The sequence below is a fragment of the Lepus europaeus genome, chromosome 5 (assembly GCF_033115175.1).
Source record: "Lepus europaeus isolate LE1 chromosome 5, mLepTim1.pri, whole genome shotgun sequence".
Classification (NCBI taxonomy): domain Eukaryota; kingdom Metazoa; phylum Chordata; class Mammalia; order Lagomorpha; family Leporidae; genus Lepus; species Lepus europaeus.
In genome coordinates this window covers 12778195-12792151 of record NC_084831.1, presented here as the reverse complement: position 1 = coordinate 12792151, position 13957 = coordinate 12778195, and the positions used below count along the sequence as shown (strand labels likewise).

General features: G+C 64.2%; 1 protein-coding gene across 2 annotated transcripts in view; it reads right to left on the bottom strand.

The window, feature by feature from the left end:
• The window catches only part of PAX7 (paired box 7), an 87833-nt gene that overhangs the window by 17207 nt on the left and 56669 nt on the right, over positions 1-13957 (bottom strand). Inside the window, exons 7-8 of one of the 2 annotated variants that reach the window (XM_062193123.1) lie at positions 12950-13152; positions 9620-9639 (exon numbers count right to left, since the gene is read on the bottom strand). In XM_062193123.1, the coding sequence (XP_062049107.1) occupies positions 9620-9639; positions 12950-13152 (223 nt within the window). The remainder of the gene's footprint in view (positions 1-9619; positions 9640-12949; positions 13153-13957) is intronic. The other variant, XM_062193124.1, reaches the window with a different exon arrangement.

Genomic DNA, 13957 nt, shown 5'->3' with positions numbered 1-13957 from the left:
GGGTCTCAGCCCCTCCCAGATGGAGCCAGGGGCCCCTGGCACCCCTGCCTGCGAGGTGCCACAAAGGAGGCACCGAGGAGAGGCCACAAGGGAGGCCCTGGGAGAAGGAGCAGAGACGGCCCTCGCAGCGCCGCCGCCGCCCCGCCTGCCTGGCCCGCACAGGGCAGGGAACGCGGGCGCCATTCTTTGCGAAACAAGTATCTTCTCCGGAGCAGCCCCCCGTCCCACACCTTCTGTTTAGCTCACTGACTAATCCACTTATCGAGGATAAAGCGCCTGCGAATCCCCATTTGATAAAGAAAGCTACAAAATTAGCAAAACCGTGCCCACGGCGCCGACGCACCAACAAACAAGGCTGCGGACGCGCACAGAGATGCTGTCTTGTTTCCGTCCCCGCGCCCGGGAGAGATGCGGGAGGAGATAGCGGTGTTCTGCTGGGGCTGGCGCCGCGAGCGGGGAAGGCGGTGCCGTGGGTTCCACGGGAAGGGAGAGGGCCCGGGAATGGGCCCCTGCTCCGTCCTGGAGTCCACGCAGCCCTCCCCAACCCGGCCTCAGCTCCGATCCCAGCCTCACCTGCAGACACAGCAACCATACCCCGCTTCGGGTCGGCTCCGTGCCAGCTGGTGTTGCAAGCACTTCAGCTGTGAACCCACCTACTCCTCACACACCCCGGCAAGCAGGTGCTGCTGTCGGCCGCGTTTCTGAAGAGGGGCAAACGGATGCACAGAGAGCTCAAGTCACCTGCCCAAGGTCACACAGCTGGGAACCACGGCTCCCAACTTAAATAATTATCCTCCAATCCAACATGACAGATCTTTCTGCGCTCCATCCTCGGTCTGACGGCGGTGCCGCAAACAGCAAGGATCTTGGCTCTGGTCTCCACTATCCACAGTCTCCTCCTCTATCATCTGCACGGCTCCCTGCACCACTGACAGAGCCCACGTTTGCAGCCCACGTCCACCCTTAGTGGCACCCTCTTCACGGCTCTGTGGGCTCCCCAGATGCCCCCCGCAGCCTCTCTGCTTTGCCCCCCGTGCTGCAGGATCACCAACACCATCAGAGCCCAGAAGGCAGAGGCTGCAAGGAAAGAGCTGTGGCTTTGAGAGTTCTGCTCTCGGCTTCCGGTGGCCAGAGGAGGGCGTGTCCAGAGGGAGGGAGGGCCCGGAGGGGTCATGCTCTACCCCTGTGCTGCCCCCCACCCACCCGCCAGCCCTGGCTTGGGGAGGGGCTGGTCCCAGGAGTGGGGGGCTGGGGACATCAATCACAGGGGAGCACCTGTCAGGGTGGCATCCGGGACTAAAAGGAAACACTTGGCAGGACAGGACGTCTCAGCCCAGGCTCTGGGACCAGCCACCGCCACACCAGGGGGCAGGCCAGCTGAGGTTCAGACCCGGGCAGCCCCCTTTGCCATGGACACCTGGACTCTGAGGGCGTGGAGGGAAGCGGCTGTGCCAGGTGACTGTGTGGGGGACAAAGGGACCTCTCCCCAGGGTGGGGAACCCAAGGCCACAGAGCTGGGAGCCCGTGGGACTGGAATCTTCCAATCTGGGTTTTCTGACTGCACAGCGGTGACTGGATCCCCCGTGTGGAGCCCTCGTACCCATTCTCTGCACCTTCCCCCAGCTCAGGGGTCGCCCCCTGCCCCGGCGTGCACCCCAGTGTGGCCTCCGACCCTCCTTACTGGCCTCCACCTCTCCCTGCCGCTCCGCTCCTGTTTCTATCCTGCCCCGTCTCTGGGTGCCCATTTCTCCGTCTCTGGATCTCCCTCCAACTCTCTCTCGCCCTGCCTCTCTCTCCTTCTGCCTCCACGACTATCTCCATCTCTCATGTCCCTGACCCTCCTGAGTGTGGGCGTGGCGCCATCTGTCCCCTCCCCACCAGCACCTCACCCCTGGCTCTCCCTGGGCCTCTGCCCCAGCCCTGCCTCCCTCCTGAGGGAGGCACCTCCCACACGGGCCCAGCAGCACGTCCGGAAGCCAGGCCTGTCCCTGGTGCAGCCGCGCGCCAGTGTGGTTTGGACACCGCAGGCTGGAGGAGCCCTTGGCTGCCTCCAGGCCTCAAGGCTCCCCCAACCCGGGACCTTTCCCTTCTGCATGCCTGCTGTCCGAGGTGGTCCCCTCTGCGTCACAGCAGGGAGCCCACGGGACGTCTGAGAGCTGGGCAGGAGAGCCGGGCATGAGAGGCTCACCCCAGCCGTGCTTCCCGGTGTGCCATCAGCCACCTGCACGCACATCCCTGGGGGTCTCCTGCCCCGCACCAGACCTGCACGAGCCCCTGCCTCTCCTGACTGCAGAAGGGCACGTGGTCCCTGCACAGACCGGAGCCTGGGAGCCTACTGCTGTCCCTTGCAGCTCATGGCGGGCTCTGCTTCTCTCAGTCTGCCCAAGGCCTTAGCCCAGCAGGGGTGAAACAGAGAATGGGAGCAAAGGCGCTTCAGCGACCACGCGGCTCCGAGCTAAGGGGTACGGGCACCGCTATTACGTCAGCCAGGCCCAGGGCCGGACAGCAGCCCCCCCCATTGGGGGTCAAAGCAGAGTACGACCCCCGTGGGGACAGCTGCTTCATCCTTGAGACCAAGAGAGGGCAAATGGGGCTGGTTGGGTCAGCGAGCTGGGGATGCGGGAAAGGATGGGGGGGAGGGGAGCCCCTGGGCGGAGGCTCAGGGGCTTCTGCGCTGGGCATCACGTCTCAATTTCAGCCTGGACACGTCCCCTTTGTGATAAGACACTTGCCAGGGCCCTCATGGGACCTTAATCCTCTGATGCCGCTGGTCAGAGACCCCGAGTCTGGTCACAGGGTCGCATTCATTTGGCTTGGGGCCAGCTCCACCCGGCAGTCCCCAAAGGTCTGGGGAACAGAGCGTGCTGAGTCCTCAGGCTCTCTGCTGGCCCCTGCAGCGACACCCGGCAGGACGCGGGGACAGGAGCAGAGCCAGGTATGCCCCCCCCCCGCCCCCAACACCTTTCCCAGGTCTCCTCCCTATGCAGCGCCGGCCTGTGCCTACACTCGCACGGCTGCCTCTCTTGGATGTCTGAAATTTTCCCCAGGGCTTCGAGCCCGGGGAGCAGAGGCAGAGAGGAGGCAAGTTATCCATCGGCCCCTTAAGTGGTGAGGCCACGGCCACAGCCACCCCGCCCTTCGTGGGCCGTGGACGGGTGCGGCCTCTGCCGGGACCATGAAGCGGGGTCATTTCCCGAGGGCCCCCAGTAATGAAAGCAGACCTTGCCAGATCGCCTTCTTTATAAAGGAAGGAGGAGCAAGGTTCTGATGTTATTGGGGTGCACAGGAATCCCCGAGACATTTGAAAAGCTGGTGAGGGCGGGCAACAGGGGCTCAGGTTCTCCCTGGGCGAGGTTCACAGGCCGGGAGGGGCCTCGCTTCGTGGCGCTTCCAACACACGGAGCCTTGACTTTGAAGCACAGAGCCACAGCGGTGGGCAGCAGGGTGCAGCCTGGGTACTCAGATTTTTGCTAGACCTTCCAGATCCTTCTGACACAAGGTCTGGGGACTGCAGACTATAACTGCCCTCCCTCGCGGAGGGCACAAGGACCTGCAGGCTGCCCGCTGTAGTCAGCAGTCTGCTCACGGCAGCCCGCAGCCCCCAGCACCACCAGAATCCCAGCCTGCCCTTGACTCTGACCCCTGCAGGCCCCCCAAACCCACTGGCTCTTGTCCGATCCCAACAGCGCCCCAGAGCTTGGAGGTTTGGGGTGGGAGCCCGTGGACTCCTTTGCCACCTCACTTTGCCACTCCACACTGAACCCCACTTGTCAAGGACAGGGGTCAGAGGGCAAAGCCAGGCCTCCAGGTGGCCTGTGCGGTACCCAAGCGCTGGGGGCCACAGGATCACCCCTACTCCCCTGCCTTTGCCAGGACAGCCCCTCCTCTCCGGAGCCTCCTGACCCAGGCCGGTCTGCTTGCTGTCTGTGGCCAAAGGCACCGGTAGGATCTTGAGGCCAGGGGCCAGGCAGCACACCTGGGACCCTCGGTGCACCTGGCCGGGGAGAGAGGGGACGCCGGGAGGGTCCCGCGGAGGCCCAGGCGGGCGAGGCGGTCCTCATAGGGTGCCGGGGACACCAGCCCCCAGGCAGCTTCCTGCTTGCTTTCTAGAGGGAGTGCAGGACCTGGGAAGTCGGAGCTCAGAGGCCCAGCTGCTCCCCCGCGGGAGGGCAGTGCTGTGGCCCCCAGACTTGAGGAAGCGACCCAGGAACTGGGAGGAGAGGCGAGGAAAGGCTCCAGGCCAGGGAGCGTCCACCGCACGGGCCAGCAGGGCAGGATGAAGGGGTGGGAATGGGGAATGGGCCCCTGCCTTCCCAAGGAAGCCAGGGAGCTCTCGCGGCCCAGCCGGGGCGCGGACGGCGGAGGCGGCCCCGCGAGCGGCCGCGCACGGCTCCCCGACGCCAGGCCTGGGCCGCGGGAATTAAGCGGCCGCCGAGCCGAGCGCGCCCTTATCTCGGGGAGACAGTTGTTGGGAATCACTTTGACTGAGTGGTTTTGTCTCCCTGCATTTTCCACTGTCAGGCGGCCTCGGGCCATGGATCAAAGGCGCGGCGGCAGCGGCGATGGCGGCAGAGCGCGGGGAGGGCGGAGCGCGCGGGTCCCACCCGGCCCCGTCCCCCCTCCACGCAGCCTCGCCTCCCGCACCCTGCTCGGCCCGGCCTGGGTCGCCCGGCCATGGCCACAGAGTAGAGCAAGCGCTGCGGCCGGGAGAGGCCCCGGGGGGCGGGGAGAAGGGGGACAGGAGTGGGAGGGGTGGAGGGGGTTGCAGGTGGAGGAAGAATCGGGGGTCACTGAAAGCAGGCACGGGAAATGAAGAATTGGGGTGCTGCATGTGAGCCAAGGTAGAAAGAGGGGGGAGGGGAGGGGAGGCGAGGACCCCACCTGACCAGGTGCAGGGGCCAATGTGGAAGGTGTGGTGGGAGGTGGGAGGTGGGGGGAAGTAGGCGTAGGCAGGAGAAGGGGGAGGGAACACACAAAGCAGCCATCCAAGGGCCTTTCCCATCACGGAAAGTTCTAGGTTCAAGGGCAGGACCGGGAGGCAAACATGGCTGGAGGAGAAAGTGGAAGGGCCCGGCTGGGGCGGTGGCTGACCCCTCCCCTCGGAGTCCCAGGGCCCAGGAGTGGGCGGCGGCCCTCAGGCCTGCCCCAGCAATGCGGGGTTGGGGGGACAGCGGCCAGCTCCCCGGGGTTCCTGGAGCCCCCAGGGGGGGCACCGCTCCAGCTGTTTCCTCCCAAGCAGCAGCTAGTTCCCTTGGCACAGCTCCCTGGTTGGGGGGATGGGGGGCTCACACCTGTGCCCACTGACAAAGGTGCTGGGGGGTGGCACCTGGGGAGAGGGGCCAGAGAGAGGAGGACCAAGAACCAGCCAGAGCCTTGGGGCTCAAGTGTGGCAGGGAAGGAACCTACGGGGGGAGGCAGGGAGGCAGGGAGGCGCAGGGCCCAAGACTGAACCAGGCTGGTGGAAAGACGCTGCTGGCACAGAGGGGCTGGGGACGACGCCCTGCACCAGGAGGCCGAAGCCCTGGGCCTGCACCACCTCCCTGCGACCTTGGCCTGAGCCCCAGAGGCCCCGTGTGTTGTCCCGGGGTTGTGCCCACCCCAGGCTTGTACACACGTGTCTGTACGACCACACGCACGCCTCAGACTGGCTCCGTGTGCTGCCGTGTGCTGCCGGCAGCCCCCTTCCCAGGGCCAGGGAGCCAAGGCCAGGAAGAGCTTGTCTGGAGTCGCACAGGCGGGAAGGGACCGTGCTGGAGCTAGGCTCCGACCACAGGAGTCTACAGCCTGTGTCTTGGTCTCTGCTCTCCTGCTTCTTATAGGTCCTGGGGGTGGGGATCAAAGAGGCACGCGTGGGGCCCCCCAAGACCTCCCCCAGAGGGTGGGAAACACCGCTTTACTGATGCACACACTGGCTGAGAGCTAGGTCTCTTGGGTCAGGCTGGGTTCAAGTCCAGGCCCCGCCACTCGTCAGCCACCGACCCAGGAGAAATTATTTAAAATATCCGGTGCCTCTGCCCCCACACCCCGATTTAGAGACAGAAATAATTCCTCCCCCAGGGCCTGTCGTAAAGGGAGCTAATCCACGCAGCAGGCTGTGCTCAACAAGACTGAACCACTATTATCATTATTTAATAATAGTTGTCAGGTACTTTTAATATACTCATAAAATATGGCAAACGCACAGGCAAGAACAGCTAACCCACCGCGAGGCTTTCAGGAAGTGGCTTAAGTCTTAAACAGTAAGGCAGGGCTGGGTTTGAGAGGACACGGGGAGGTGGAGACAGTGTCCCAGGCCAAGCCAGCAGCAGGTGCACAGCTCGGAGCCAGACCCTCACACTCGCCGGCGCCTCTCTTACCTGCAGCCTTGCCCGGCCTCCCAGGTCCAGTTGCCCGGCCGTCCCAGCCAGCCTCCCTCCCACCAGGGACCCCAGGGACCGGCCTGCGCCGCGCCGAGTCTGCCTGCGGTATTAATTGCTAATCTCCCTCATTTGCTTTCCCTCTATCTGCCGGGCCTGTCTCGTTTGGAGCCCTCGTGCTAATCAGAAAGAAGAACAAATCCGCTATTTGAATTCTTTCCCAGCAAGCCAGGCAGCTCTGCACCGCTAAGCCCCTGGCCTGCAGGGGAGGGCCCCAGGAGGGCAGGGAGGAGGTTCAGGACGTGGGCCTGGGAGAGCCGGCCCTGCCCACAGAGCTGGCAGCTGGGGCTCCCGTGTGGGCCCCAAACCCGTGGGATCTCAGGCTCTGAGAAGGCAGGCCCTTTGCGTCCAGGCCGCCTCTTCCATTGCACAGTTGGGGAAACTGAGGCCCGGAGCAGGGAGGCATCTCTGAAGCTCCCACAGAGGGCGAGAGGCAGAGCGAGGAGGGAACTCAGACTGCTTGACTTTCCTCCCTGTGCCCAGCCCTGGCCTGCGGTCTCGGGAATGCCACGGGCTGGGCTAGGAAAGCTAGCGAGACCTCAGGAGTTCAATCCCTCTTCCGGGCACAGATTCGCAGAGAGGGGAAGCCGGTGACACAGGAGGCTCTGTGTGCCAGGCGCGGTACCGGGCGCTCACCCAGCCTCAGCGGCTGTCACAGCGCCGCAAGGTGCATGGGGCAGGCCCCCGTTTTCAGTCGAGGACAGAGAGGCTCCAGAAGCTCACATCGCTTGCCTGGGATCACACAGCAAACAGGGAGCAGAGCGGGATTTGAACCCTGGTCTACAGGGTCATTCTGCGGCGTCCTTGATGCCGCCTCCTCCAGGAGGCCCTCTCTTAACCACGGCCTGGCTTCTCCACACATGCCTTGCGCTCCCTGAGCGGGGACCACAGCAGTTTCTGTAATCAATCTTTTGGGATGGGGGGGTACGGTCTCCCCAGAACGTGCCACGTGTGTCTGTGTCCGGCCTCCCTGGATGCCGTGGGACACAGAGGAACCGAAAGGGGACCCTGCGTGCCGACAGCGAAGCGCACCCCCAGCGGTCCCCGGCCTCCAAGTCCTCACAGCTGTGTCTCATCAGGGCTCACCGACAGCTGTTGCGGGCCTACTACGTGCCAGACACCGAGTCATGCGTGTCACCAGAACGTATCGTCACACATCGAGTCCCGTGGTGCAGCCTGAGCACTGTGCCTCCCCCCACCCCCCGAGTGGGCAAGACATGGCAACGCCTTGACTGCGCCCCCTGCCCCCAAGCAGTCTCCCTTCCCCTCCCCCACCCGTGTGCGGGGGGGGGGGGCCTTCACTCCGCCCACACCTTCTGCAGGTGCGGGGTGGAGTGGACGCAGGTGTCCCAGACGTCCTGCGGTGGACCCCAAAGAGACCCGCGTCTCCTGCTCAGGCTTGGGGAGGTGGGCAGACAGGAAACGGCCAGGTTCGTGCTCCTCCTCCTCCTCCTCTCCTCCTCCTCCCCCCGCCCAGCGTCACCCCAGAAGTGTGGGCAGGAGCCTGGAAAGTTCCCGATCCCGGCCCCGCCTGGCTCCCCAGCAGGAGCCGCCCCCAGGAAAAGGGGGTGAGGGAGGCAGAGACATAAACAGGGCTCTGTTTGCACAGCGGCTGAGGCCGGAGCTGCGCCCTGATTGACGCCGGCAGGTGGTTTTGTTTGGTGAGGAGCCGCCGGGGGAAATAACTCAGCTTTTCCCACCGAGGGAGGCTAAGCGTGGACAAAGGCAGGGCGGCTTCCGGACCAGCATCTTGGCAGGCCCCGTCGGGACCGGCTCAGGGAGCCCAGGCCCGGGGAGTCAGGCACTGCCTCTGCCACGGGCAGCTCCGCCGGCCAGGGGCCTGGGGAGCAGCCATGTGCCCCTTCCCCGCCGTGGGTGCCCTGCTCGGGGCTCGGACGAGGGCGGGAGGTCTCTGGACTGGGCTCTCGCTGGGCACAGCGACAATGGCTGGGGCACACAGACGCTGAAACTGCCACTGGCCTTTGCGGCCAACGCACCCCAGGCCCCCCCCCCCCCCCCCAGCACCACCGGCCGCGGTGAGAACGGACCGCGTGGGGGTGTGTGGCCGTGACTCAGGTTTTTCCTGACCCTGGGAAAAATCACTCAGGGCTCACGGCCTTGCAGCCTGAGCCCAACCCAGCGAGCCTGCCCCCTCCCCCACCCCATGACCTCGAGGAGAGCCCGCCTCTGTCCCTGCTGCAGCCCGGTGCCACCTGCGCCCTGGCGCCCTGTCTTCCCCAGACAACCCTGCATCGGCCAGGCCGGGAAACCAGCTAAGCCTTTCCCAGCAGACCGGAGAGAGTAACAGAGAGGCGTGGGCGGGGGGGGGGGGGTGTGTTAGGGGCCGGGGCCAAGATGGAGGGCACAGAGGATGCGCATCCACCAACCACCTGCTACGTGCGCCAGGCACTCAGACTTCCCCTTGGTCCTCACAGCGCTCCTGAGAAGGCAGGGTCATCACCCTCATTTTCAGAGGTGGAAAGGGAGGCTCAGAGAGGGTAAGCAAGCCGCCCAGGGTCACACAGCAATTCAGCTCAGCGCAGAACCAGGACCCCCGACTCCGCCGCTGGCTGCAGAGGCTTTGCAGTTTCTCTCACCGCAGGCTTCCCCCAAGGCGGGGCCTGAGGAGAGGCCCTAGGAGACCCTGTGAAGGCCCAGGGGACTCCAGCAGGCGGGAAGAGCCTCGCCCAGGGAGGGAGGCGTGAGGAGGGCCGGGCGGGGCGCAGGGGAGCGCGCGGCCCGGGTTAAAGCCCCATGTTCCTACAACCCGCTAAGCCGGAGAAATGAATTCTGATCCTTCCAAAACCCAACCTTGGAGAATGTGTGCGAGAGGGGTCTCATTCAGGGGGCAGGAAATCCTCCGCGCCTCCTCCCGGCGCCCCGGTAATGCCAGGATGTCCCCAATCTGCTTTGAGAAATGCAGAGATTAAGAATAATAAAAAAATTGCAATAAAATATGTGTGAAGGAGGGGGTAATTGTGGACAAACGCAGCATTCAAATTCATTTTTCAGCTCTTTTACACACCATTTCAATCTTATTTTCTGCTTGTTAATGAGATCTTGTTGCCTGGGCTAGGCAAAACCTTCCAATATCACGACGTAATTGCACATAATTTTCTCTCCTACCAGTGATTTGCATCAGTTTTTAAAAAATTCTGGGCTATTTAACACCCCTCGGTCCCCCTCCCCGCCTTCCTGCCTACAAATCTCTCGCTCCCTCCTCCTTCCTGGTCCCTGGTCCAGCAAGACTTATTTTAAATGCTTATTACAGCCAGAGTGTCGCCCATCAAGGGGCGGGAACAGAGGGGAGGTGAGAGGGGGCGGAGACTCGCCCGTGCCCCTCTTGCCCGGCTGGCGGCTCCGAGTCAGAATCCGGTCCCCGCCGCTCACAAGCTCCGTGGCCTTCGGCGAGTTCCTCAACCTCTGTGGGCTTCCCCAAGTGCAGGGCCTCCGAGACCTGCGTGACGGCAGGAGGCAGGTGCCAATGCGGGCCCCGCCCCCTGGTGCACTGGGGATGGGGGAGGGGGTCTCCCCTCGCTGGGCGGACTCCCCGGGAGGTCTCCAAGGACGCAGGGTGGCAGTGCCGGGCCTCTGGCAGTCGAGAGGCACCAAGGAGTCCCCGCTCGTGAAGAAATTCAGTAAAGCTTGGCGCTTTCTCCATTCTGGTCTCAACACAGGGGAGTTTGGTGCGTGTGGAAACAGACTCTGAACCCAGCCTCGCCGTTCCTGCCCGTGGCCTCGGTCTTCACCTGCCCTGTGCGGGCCTCTGAACCAACCCAATGGCATGGTGGCCTTGGGGGCTGCACCGTTCCCACCCCAGCGCTGCCCCTTTCTAGAACCTTCCACGGAGCCCGGCCCATGGCACCTGTCGGTCTGACGGGAAGAGGACCCTGGACAGGGCAGTTCCCTGATCTGTACAGCAAGGATCAAGAGATGGCTGTCGAGATCCAGCGAGTGAAAGGGGCGCAACCTGGGGCCCCGTGGGCACAAGCCCCGGCCAGCACCCACTCCACGGCACAGGAGAGCGGGGGTGGGGAAGCACACCGAGAGGCAGGAATGGCTCGTTCAAGGCGAGCGTGGTCTCGCACTGAGCTGCCCACTGAACCTCTGCTTCCCATCCCTTCAGTGCACGTGCGCAGGGAGGGCTACGCATGGGTGTCCTCCCCCAGGGGCCTGCACTTTGATGCCAGAGGGGAAGAAGGAGACGCTGTGGGTGAGGGACGACGACGAGGAGCACGCGGTGGCCGTGGGAAGACGGGGAATTCCCCTGGCACGACGCAGCTCGGGAGCCCAGGGTGTGGGGGACCTGGAGTCCTGGGGACCTCTGACCCCGCAGTGTGAATCTAGAAAAATGTCGGGAAACTGGGCCCTCTCTGGGCCTCCGTTCTAAAAGGGGCCAGCTCCGTGGTTCAGTGGGCTAAGCCTCTGCCTGCGGCGCCGGCATCCCAAATGGGCGCCGGTTTTTGTCCAGGCTGCTCCACTTCCGATCCAGCTCTCTGCTGTGGCCTGGGAAAGCAGTGGAGGATGGCCCAAGTCCTTGGGCCCCTGCACCCGTGTGGGAGACCCAGAAGAAGCTCCTGGCTCCTGGCTTCGGATCTGCCCAGCTCTGGCCGTTGCAGCCATTTGGGGAGTGCACCAGTGGATGGAGGACCTCTCTCTCTCTGCCTCTCCTTCTCTCTCTGTAACTCTGCCTCTCCTGGCTCCTGACTTCAAATATTCACGTGACAAAGTGCATCTTTTGTCCCAAGCTGGCTTGAGCTGCTCTCCAAGAGCCATTTTCCAAGTGGCAGAGGGGGCGGGGGCGGGGGTCTGAGTCCCACCCTGGGACAAGCCGAGCACTGGCACAGGCACATCGCTGCCTCTGCCCTGCACCTCTGCAGGGGAGCCAGTGCACACGCCGGGGTCACCCGTGGACTGCGGGCGTGGTCCCCGATCCCAGAAGGCTGCACTGTGGGGGCTGCAGGGATTACGAGGGGACCCAGCTTCTGCCCTGTGACTCAGCTCTGCCCACCTGCCCCTTTCTCCCCCCGGCGGCAAGGACTGAATGAGCCCCTCCCTCCGCCGAGGTGAAAGGTCAGACGCAGGGCCTTGTGACTCCTCCTAACAAGAGGACAAGGGCAGTGTTAGGATCCCAGGCTCTGGATCCTGGCTGTAGCCTCTACATGGGGTACCAAATGCTCAGGACAGGGTCTGGACGTCACCAGGCTCCCGGAAGTTGAGCTGTCCTGTTGGCACCGGCGCTCCACGCCCTGTGTGGACGGCTTAGCGGTGGTGTTTACCGTCTGTGCTTGAGCCCCGCGAGGGCGGGGATCCTCGTCTCTGACACACAGTGCACTGGGTAAATATTTGCAGGGCGCGGAGCTAAGGGGAGTGCGGTTCCATGAGGTCCTGCTGGGCAGTCTCTCCATGGACCCCTAGGCTCGGCGGCCTCCACTTCCTAGGCTGAGACAAGGGATTGGGGTCCCCCCGCTGCAGGGGGCACGGCTTCCCCACGGGCAGCTGCAAGCCACAGCCAGGGCTCGCCAGGTGCTCCGAGAACCCCACTTCCTGCCCGCAGTGGCGTCCCTTCCTGCCTCTGCTTCTTACAAGAGCAGAATCACCCTCAAGTTTCAAGGGCCAAAGCTATCCCGTGACTCGGTCGGCCACCTGCAATCCTGGGTAAGGGGCCAGCATGCTGACTGCGTGCCCCGTGTCCCTAACGAGGAACCCCCACTGGCAGAGAGAGAAGCCACAGGGTGGGAGCAGATTCATCTGTGCAAACTTAGTGGCCAAGGCCAAGGTCACCCCCCAACACCTCCTGTTCCTGACACCACAGGCTGGGACACTGTGACACAGGCAGGACCTTGTCCCCTGGCTGCATCTTCCCAGGGGTACCCCACCCCGAGGAGCACACAAGCCCCTCCCCCCGGCAGCTGCTCGCCTCCTGGTCTCCTCCCCCGCCCGACCTTGCATCTGCCTGGCAAAGACGATGGCCATCCCCTCCCCCACCCAGCATCCTGCTCCACAGCTTGAGGAAGACAAACCCCAGGCGAAAGACCCCAGGGACTGAACATAGAAGGCCGAGGGGGCAGCCCCCAGCCCGCTTAACCCGCTTCAGGCACCAAGAGTCAGGGGCCGGCGTCGCAGCCCAGGTGGTTAAACCTCTGCTTACGACACCAGCATCCCATATGGGAGCGCAGGTTCGAGTCCCAGCCGCTCCACTTCTGATCCTGCATCCTGCTAATGTGCCTGGGGAGGCACAAAGTGGCCCAAGTGCTCCCCACGTAGGAGTCCCGGATGGAGCTCCCAGCTCCTGGCTTTGGCCTGGTCCAACCCTGGCTGTTGCATCATTTGGGGAGTGAACCAGTGGATGAAAAAAACCTCTCTCTCTCTCGTCACGCTGCCTTTCCGACAGATAAATAAGTAAATCTTTTTACAAAGGTGCCAAGAGCCAGTGGTTCTATGGGGACCGCCTGGGTCGCCGGGTGCCCTCGCTGGCCGGGCTGGCAGCGGCACATGGCGGCGGGACCCAGGGCGGAGGGGAGGCCACCTACCTGGGGAGACAGGCCGTTGCTGACGGGGTTCATGTGGTTGGAGGGCGCCGCCGGGTTCATGAAGCTGTCGGAGTAGCTGGAGAAGCCGTGGCGCGCTCCGTAGGCAGAGCTGGTGTCGGCGGCCGCGGCGGCCGCAGCCAGCCCCCCCTGGTGCATGGTGGACGGCGGCAGAGGCTGGGGCCGGTGCACCGTGCTGCCCCCGTCTGTGGAGAGACCCAAGAGAGGTCCTGAGTACGTGCGGCCCCACCTCGGGGCTGGGCCTCTGAGAGGGGCTAGCGGGGGCGGGGGGCAGCCAGGAGCCACGGTCCCACACTACCTGGGCAGGGACAAGCTGGCTCCCAGGCAGAGCGGTGGGGCCTGGCCAGATCCACGGTGGCAGCCGAGCAGCAAACCCTCTGGGCGACTACACACTCGGTGCTTGGCACACAGTAGGTGCTCACCCAGAAGCCACACTCTGTTCATCTACCTAGGCCCGTGCTGCCAGCACTGTGGGCACCGACCACCTTCCAGAGGCTTTTTCAAATATACCCCAAAGGCATGAAGCAAGAACACAAGTCCCATTTTACAGATTAAGAAAGAAAAACCGAGGCTGGGCGGGGAAGGTACACTCGCACAAGTTGCCAAGACCAGCGAGAGGTGGGGCCGTTCCTGCTCCTGGCGGCTGTTCTCCCACAGGGCCCCTCTGCTCAGCCGCTCTCTCTCCTTGGCCTCCCAGACTCCAGCCAGCCCTGCAGGGAGGCACCACGGGCCAGGCGCCCCGCAGTGACCTCCCTGCCGTGCGCTGGGCGTGGGAGGGTGGACAGGGCAGGGTCCAGGGCGGGAGGGAGCCCTTCTCGGGCTCGCCATCCCCAGACCCCTCCCCTCCCAGCCTCTTCCAAGGCCAGCCTGGCACTGGTACTTCAACAAGCCCAGCCCGGCCCAGCCCAGAAGAGGAAGGAGGAAGTGGGACCCCGTGGCCCTGGGTCGGGGGTCTCTGAGGAAGCTTCTGCAGGTCCTCCGAGGACCCTG